This window comes from Dermacentor albipictus, chromosome 1, assembly GCF_038994185.2.
Source record: "Dermacentor albipictus isolate Rhodes 1998 colony chromosome 1, USDA_Dalb.pri_finalv2, whole genome shotgun sequence".
NCBI lineage: Eukaryota > Metazoa > Arthropoda > Arachnida > Ixodida > Ixodidae > Dermacentor > Dermacentor albipictus.
The window spans coordinates 298,610,312-298,619,103 of NC_091821.1; the positions used below are offsets into that span (position 1 = coordinate 298,610,312).

At 46.5% G+C, this 8,792-nt stretch overlaps 1 protein-coding gene across 5 annotated transcripts in view; it reads left to right on the forward strand.

Annotated features, from left to right (window-relative positions):
• The window catches only part of LOC135916819 (uncharacterized transporter YutK-like), a 511,079-nt gene extending 509,991 nt beyond the window's left edge, over window positions 1-1,088 (forward strand). For all 5 annotated transcript variants that reach the window (XM_070531469.1, XM_070531470.1, XM_070531473.1 and 2 more), the window contains one exon: window positions 993-1,088. In XM_070531469.1, coding sequence (XP_070387570.1) covers window positions 993-1,009 — 17 coding nt within the window. In that variant the 3' untranslated portion in view covers window positions 1,010-1,088. The remainder of the gene's footprint in view (window positions 1-992) is intronic.
• The last annotated feature ends 7,704 nt before the right edge of the window (window positions 1,089-8,792 follow it).

Consider the following 8,792-nt stretch of genomic DNA (forward strand, 5'->3'; position numbering starts at 1 on the left):
TCAATCAAGCGCCTATAAACTTCCCTGTTATCTTAACACACTTGGACGTAATAACATCTCACTGGAAGAAATATCGAAAAATAAGTTAATTAGTGTTTTGCCGCTGCTTCACTAATGTATGGTGTTTCATTCTGTTCTTGTACCTCGCGCTATTGTTTCTTACATCATACAATGTTAACAAATTCACTAAGGCTGTTGTCAATCTTGTACGTAAATTTTCTTACTGGTCCCTACTGTATTCTTGCCCTTGTACGTTCACAAATTTCGCAATGTATTCTAATGTTACTAGTATTTCTCTGCGTTTGTCATGACTAAGCTGTTTCCTCGTCATACTGTCATGCGGGGCGTAATTGGGTTTTTTCAAGCCGCTGGATGCGGCTTTTACCCTTACGTCCGCTTTCATTCTGTAGAAAGAGAGAAATAAAGATTATTATTATAATTAATATTATAACTTCATCATCGTGTACGCCATCATGCAACCACGTCTCAGTGATAGCAACCATATGAGGGTGGTGCCCCGCAGCGCCTTTCGTGAAGATCTCTATGCTACTGGGCTGTTGGTTATACGCGGAAGCAGCGCTTCTGTTAGGCGTCAGCAGCCATCGCCTTTACGCGGCTGCATCGATGAAAGCAACTACAGCAGAGAAACAGACGAGGGGCGAGTGACGAGGACAAACACAAGCGCGGATGGTCGGTGCTGTTGTCTGTACCTATTACTCGCACCTTGTTTGTTCTTGCTTTGCCGTCATTCTCATTATGAAGTACTAGATAGCCTTGCTCACCTTCGTTCGAACACGGTTTGAACGTTGTGACTCGTATAAAAGTCCCTGTCATTTTCATGTCTTTGTATCTTTTAATGCTAAATCATACACAGATAATACTAAATCATGGTATTGCATCGGCGGCTCCAAGTGGCTTTTTATGTCATTAAATACTGCTTAGAATGTTTACTTTGTCTCTGCTAATGATTATTGTTTTATTTTCTTTTTCAGGGAGCCTGATTCCTTAACGCTCGGATATTCTGCATTTCCTGAGATTATGCCTTCTTGCCATCTATATATTTTTCTTTATTAAATCCTTAAACTGTATTTCTTCTCTAGCAGCCCACAGAATGTTTAGTCGCATTTCATTTCTTTATAATTGTTTGTTTGGTAACGTAAAAATAGGTCTGCCTGGCAGTATAAAATCCCTATTAACACGACATTATTAACATCCCTATTAACAATCTTTGCCCGATCAAAATCTTTCAAATTCAGTTATTTTCCTAGAACTGTGGAAGGTTGGAATTCATTGCCATCTGATATTGCTGGTTCCAATAATTTTCTCGCTGAGTTGGAGTGTCACCTTCTCTGTTAAACTTTCTTTTTCCTTTTTTTTTCTTTCTTGATTTTTGTTGCCCGTTCTTTTGTACATTCATGTTGGATTTGACGTAGTAGTTCTGCGGAAACCCGCAAGGTGGAGAGAAGTAATGAATAAAGGGAAAATCAGACATCCACCCGTTCGTAGCAATTGCTACAGAGGAAACCCATGCGGGTTCCTCAAAAGAAAAGCCTCATAGTTGACGAAAATTTCATTACTTTTCATTATTCATTACTTCTCTCCACCTTGCGGGTTTCCGCAGAACTACTACGTCAAACACTTGCCTTTGCTTCGTGTTGTCGACAAATTCGACTTCGCCCTACCATCTGCTAGCCGCCTGGTTAGCTCAGATGGTAGAGCGGCTGCCCCGGAAAGGCGGTGGTCCCGGGTTCGAGTCCCGGACCAGGACGAATTTTTCTTCAACTATGAGGCTTTTCTTTCTAGGAACCCGTATGGGTTTCCTTTGTAGCAATTGCTACGAACGGGTGGATGTCTGATTTTCCCTTTATTCATTCATGTTGGATGTAAGCCACGCCTGCTTGGGCCACCACATTGGCCTGCAGTATTTTGCAATAAATAAATAAATAAAATAAATCCTGCAAAGATTCCCTGAATATTATATATAAACAGGCGATTGTGGTATCTACCTGTGTTATCAAACACATTTATGAAAATTCCCTACGTGGTTGGTAGCCGAAAGAAACCTACGTTACCATAAGCGGGGTGGGGTTTGCAATGACCCCACAATATTCGAACTTTCGAATACGAATAGAGTACTGCACACACTAACTACTCTGATTCGCATTCGAAAACATTCGTTATTTTGGAATAATACGACCTGACGAAACATATCGCAACAACTGATGTTTAAGTATGGTTACCGTCCTTTGTGTGATCAACAAGGTATCACCCGCCGCGGTAGGCCAGTTTCGATGGCGTCGTGCTGCTCAGCTTGATGTCGCGCGTTCGATGGGGGAGAACTGCAAAAACGCTGGTGCACTTCGACTTAGGTGCATGTTAAAGAACCTCAGTTGGTTAAAAGGTTCTCAGGAAACTGCGACTACGGCGTGCTTTATTATTGTAGTCTCGTTTCGCCACATACAATCCCAGAAGGTATCTTTCTTTAAAAAACAGGGTATCGCAAGTTAGTCGAAGTGAGACAACGACAAAAGTTTCCGAAGGAAGGAGCTTGTTTTCGGTGTCACGGCGGAAGCTTACAGATTATCTATGATTTTTGCTTGTAGTCAGTCTTTCAGTGTTTTTGGCAGTCTATTTTCGTAGCAGTTAAATTTCCTCTTTTGCGTTATATCTCGGATGATTTCCATGCAATGGGCCGTTTTACATGCATCTACGCCAAAGTACCGCAGCAGCTTTTTATTGCCCACTGTTTTTTATCTTCTATCGGCAAGCATGTATTTAACGCGCTTTGGAACGCTAGACATCGAGCAGCCATTGTTTCTTGGAGAGCTCGTTTTTAACCAAGCCCTAAATTTCTTGAGAGTCTGTTCGAGCGGTTTATTTTAATGACAATAAACCACCTTGTGTTGACGATCTGCCTTTTTTTTACTGTGTGGCGGCGCATGCGCTCTGCCCTAGCGGGTCAGTCGCGAAACGTTTCGGAAGGGTCACGCGTGCGGCCAGGCGGCCCGATCTCCTGGCAACGAACCCCCCCCCCCCCACCCACAAAAAAAAAGGAAACGCACTCGGACGCTCGTTGCTGCTTACACTTGTGCGTGTACCCCATGGAAACTCCTCTGGTAGCTCTACGTCCGCGTGGTGCCGCAAGCAGGCGTACCGCAAGCCTTCAACTCCACTTAAAAAAATGGCTGTGGCTTAGCTAAGGTTAAGCCCAGGATGCGAAGCATACTAGCCTTTATTTTAACGCAACAGCATTAAGGAGCTCGTGTCGCAGAAAAGCAGTGTCGGCGTCTGCGGCGTTGTCCGTGAGCGATAAATCCCAGCAGGCACTTCATGAATAAAAAACAACTTGCAAGATGGGCAGGGTGGGAATCGAACCAGGGTCTCCGGATTGTGAGACGGAGACGTTACCACTGAGCCACGAGTTTTTTTTCTTTATTGCCAACTTGGCACAATACAGTGAAAAACAACATCATAACATCACATTAAAAATGCTAGCTTGTGTCTGGCTAGCATAAGTGGGTAAAAAAACGGCTGTGGCTTAGCTAAGGTTAAGCCCAGGATGCGAAGCATACTAGCCTTTATTTTAACGCAACAGCGTTAAGGAGCTCGTGTCACAGAAAAGCCGGTGTCGTCGGCGTCGGCTCAGGCGTGCGGCGCTTGCTCAGGCGCACATTTCGTTGTCGCGCCGAACGCTGCGTTGCTCGACGCTCACCGCGTCCGATGCGGGGCGCGTAGTCGCTGCGCCGTAGCAAAGCCACCTAGAAACAGTCTTTGTAGCACGCCGCAACCTTCGCTTCTCATTCCAACGAGCAGCTCTGTCTCCAGGAGGCATCTCCTCTCATGAGTGTCTAGCAGTGGCAAGCGCAGCTGCTTATATACCGCCGCGACGCCGCGAGCGACGGCGCGAGTTGGAGCCCCGTTTCTCCTCTGTCGTGATGTCACGGTGTCACGTGGTATTGAAGGCGACACCGCCGCGCCTGAGGAGCTGGGTTGAGCTCTAGTAATATGCTTCGCATAAAAACGCTTTACGATCAGGAGTTCGTCCAGATAAACACACCAATCTGGCTTTTCTTCCTTCTGTTTGAACATATCACGTAAATATGCGATGCTTTCGTTGAAGTTGTCCCGGGTTGACGTCCGCATTACGCACTGACATTCTGGTTTTCCAAGCACTGTGCATTACTAGAATCATTAGCATATCGTACGGCTCACCTTCGCTTTCGACGGGAAGAAATGGAATGCCGTAGGGTGTAAGCGGCAGTGTCGAGTTCGATGCTTCAAAGCGGTACAAAAGCGCCTCTAGTGAACGCGGTGTTGCCTTAGAAACGAGCTGTTTCTAAGGCTCAGGCGTGCGTCGCTTGCTCAGGCGCACATTTCGTTGTCGCGCCGAACGCTGCGTTGCTCGACGCTCACCGCGTCCGATGAGGGGCGCGTAGTCGCTGCGCCGTAGCCCATTGTCTTACACCCCTTGGCGGGTCGACGGGAACGCTGTCGCGCTCCACTCTTGAAGGCGAAGCTGAAGCGTCCGCTTTGCAGCTGTTATGACGTCATATGGTAGCTACGCGGCAGCGCGCGGCGCAGCAAGGAAGAGCGTGGTTGTGCGGCTAGTATGCTTCGCATAAAAAGAAAGAGCGGCCCGGCCTTCGTCCGGACCACGGAGTACAGGTGCAGTTCCTACCATTGCGTGGCCCGGACGCACCGTGAGCCACTTAGATGGCGCCTTTCATTGATGGCTACCAACTTTAACGAACGTACCCTGAGTTACAATTGGGCGACGCTTAAAAACAGCATGTTGCTGACGAAGTCTTTGAGCAGCATCGGCGCTCACTTTCGGGTGGTGCCACCGCGTGCCTGACTGGACGTATATACTCGGTTAAGGCGTGGTAACACTGGTTCACTACGACACCGACAAGACGCTCCACACAACGACTAGCCAACAATTCAGCACAGTGTGCCTCTGAGACCGATTTATCATACCAGGCTGACAACGGCGCTAACGATGAACATGAGTTTTTGTACTGCGACGGCCTTTCTTGTCGACGGCACCGATAAAATCAGCGTGCCGATCATCGTTCCGTGCACCTCATGTTTGAGATCAGATTGAAGCGCACATAAGACAGTTAGGGAAGTAGACAAGACGGCGCTTGTCTACTTCCCCGTCCCGTCTAATGTGCGCTTCAATTTAATTTCAGACATGAACGTAAACCAACTAGCCCAACTGGCCATCCTACTCCATTGTTCCACCGAACACCGCGCGATCGGCCGTCGAACCGATAACGCGATAGCCGCAGCGCCTTCGCTTGTAAATATAAATAATTGCTCTCAAAATGAGTCAAAACATACCTGCGAAATTGAAATGCACATGCTTCGACCCTCTCAAGTCGTGCACATAATCTTTGAACAAACGTTGATCCTGTTCAGCGAAGGTTAGGCCTGGCCCTGTCCAGTTCGTGCACCCGCTAACGGCGGACCTGCACTGAAAGGTAAGCAGTTAGGATGAAGTAAACTGATTTTATAGTCGAGCTCTGACCTTAGTGATTGGAAATTAACTACTCTTCACTTCGCAAGGCGTGTACACTATAAGCGGCAAGCGGCAACACAGCGTCGTGCAAATCAATATCTGTACGTTACCGTTCCCGTATGCTGCCGGTCGCATCAATACGTAGATGGGTGTGCCTGTGCGTGTTGTCATGCTGAGATGTACTGTTTACCTCTGCGTCCAGTGCGAAACAACAGACGGTGTATTCGGTACAGCAGCATAAACAATCACCTCTCTGTTTAAACGATGGCATACGCGTTTTGGCCAGAGAGCAACACGCGTCCAATAAATGGGCGCTTATGCGAGCGCAGTTTTCTCTAATAATGCTTTATTGCACGCGCAAACTGTAAGTATGATGAAGTTAAAGAAAAGTGAGAATCAATAACAGCAGCCGTTAATATGTGTGTCTGGACTCTAGAACACGGTTGTCGTCGCTTAAGTGGCTCGGCCGTTCATATTGACTCGTCTCAGCGGGGAACTAAAGCCACTCCATACACGATACCGCCAACATACCCTCCTCCTTCGCGCACATCGCTCGCACGCCCCCTCAGCTTCCGGCGTCAAGCGGTACTTACGTAGTCGCAACTTCTGGTTTCAAGCGGAAGCGACGTGCGAGCTTGCAACGAACGAAAATTCAAGAGCCGGAAATTGCGTGAGCGGAACTGGGTTGAGCGACGAATCAGGGAACGGCGGCGCGCATAAAAAATTGGCGCTACTTAGCAAACGCAGTGGTGGTGCGTGGCTGCAGGGGTTTCAGGTGGAACAACGCGGCTCGTATATATGCGCAGGTATCTATGTTTTGTTAGGTTTTTTAGTTGATTTACAAATACCGTTATCCCATGTTATTGGGACATAGCAGAAGTGCTACAGAAGGTTTCACATGGAACTATATTATTAAGAACGTGCATGATTACAAATGTGAGAGGGAAAATTAACGCAGAAAACAGTACAATATCATTCGGAAAATACATGATTAGGTAATTCTCGCAGAAAGTGACCAACAGACACCATACGCAATGTGCCATCTAAATCGTTCCATAGTTAGACTGTGAAAGGAAAGAAAGAAAATTTGAAGCAGTCTAAAAACGCCATAAACGGCACGATATTAAGCGGTCTAGTACGGCGAGTGACACGTGCTGAAGAACTGGTGAAAGAAAAAGAGGCGTCAACCTAAATACGCCTGTTGACGATCTCGTGTAGAAGAACAATGCGACCGCAAGTGCGTCTGTGTTGAAGTGTGTCAAGTGATAACGTGCGGGCGTGAAATGTGGGAGAGAAGTGTCGGTCATAACGCTTATAAATGAATCCTATTGCTATTTTCTGCACATTTTGAAGTTTATTTATGTCTTTAGCGAAGTGCGGCGACGGGACCGCTGAAGAATATTCAAGCACAGGCCTTACTAGAGACGTGTACGCCATCAGCTTACAGTTTTTGGTTGCGTCTTTCAACGTACGGTTTAAGAACCCGACTTTCCAAAGTGCCTTGGAGCAAGTTGAATCGATATGTTTGGACCAATTCAAGTTTTAACAGAATGCTACACCTAGGTACTTAAACTCGTTTACGTGCGTTAGTTGATGTGTGCTGTTACCATTCGAAACACGAAAGGGATTTTTCTTTTTAGTGAATGTCATCGATACCGTTTTGCTAAAATTTATCCTCATCTGCCATGTGTTGCTCCAATGACAGAATGAAGAAAACACATTATCTAGAATAAGCTGGTCGCATGGATTGTTTATATTTGTATACGTAACGCAGTCATTTCCATATAAGCGGAGTTTAACTGATGTGCTATGAGTTATCAGGACGACATCATTAATGTAAATCAGGAATAAAAGTGGTCCTAGAACGGGTCCCTGCGGGACGCTAGATATCATATAGGCAGATGTTGATTGAGAGTGTTTGAACGTGAGAAACTGTGATCTCAAATGTAAGTAGTCCTAGATCAAGCCTAGTAGTCGCCGCTGTGTATTCCCTTGAAAAAGGCACCAAGTTTAGTGATGAGCTTATTATGACAAACCAAATCGAATGCTTTTGAGTAGTCGATTAAAATGGCATCTATCTGACCGCGATGATTTAACCCTTTCGCTGTCGGACCTTTCTGACCGTGACGCACCCCCAGTGTCGGCTTGGTTTCAGGGAACGAGCATAACAGGGAATGAACATAGCAATTTATTTTTGATTATGATTGGTATACAAATAACATAGTCAATGCAATATGCACATTTCAGTGTTCTGCAGCTGTTGTTAGTAAACATCATCAGCCTGACTATAAAATCCGTTCAACATCCGAATCTGACGATGCGGAACCCTCTTCCTCGCATGCGACTCTGTTCGAGTCCGAATCCGAGCTCGGCTCGTATTCTGAATCGGAATTGAGCCACCGCTCCAATGAGCAGACGAAGGTCCCGCGCGCTCAGCCATCCGAAAGTAACCGCGCGCAGGGAGGAGGATGCGCTTTCAGTCGCCCGCACAAGAGAAATGGGACATTGCGTGATCAAGAAGACAGAGGGAGATGGAAAAAGGCTAAACAAAGTTTGAAGGGCTTTACGTTTACTGCTGCAAGTCGGAAGCGAGGGTGCGGCGAGAGAGCGAAAGCAGCAATCGAGTCACCCTTTATGGAGAGGCAACGGCACGTGCGCCTGAACTTGACGCGCCGTAGCAGACACACCAACAGAAGAAAAATAAAAACCTTCAAACCAGCGGAGAAGGCAGAACAACCCTTGAACCCATAACCACACGCGCGCAACGCATGATCCAGCGTACGCGGAGCCACCGCGCCACTCAGCAAAGAGAAAGTGGGGAGTAGCAGTCGCACCATACTCTTCAATACATGGATGTCGGGGCGAATATACGAACTTGTAGAAAGAGTCAACAGATAGCGTGGCCAATCCAGGAGCGCCAGCTTAGCGCTCAGGCGCGAAATTATGAACGCACGATAGAGAACGTACCGGTACGTCAGTGACGCTGTTGGGGGGGAAGCGCAATGACGTACCGATACGTCCGTGACAGCGAAAGGTTTAAACATGATGCAATGTCGTGTGTAAATTAGATTAACTGTGTGAGAGTAGAGCATCCCGGAAACCATGCTGATTAATTAAAAGAAGATTATTGTTAGACAAGCACAAGACAATATGCTTATGAATAATGTACAAGAACATATTAACAAATATGGCCCATTATTGACAGTATTTGTTTCTTACCGGGCTTAATTAACTACTCTCACTACATTCGCTATTTTCCAGGTTGGTGGAA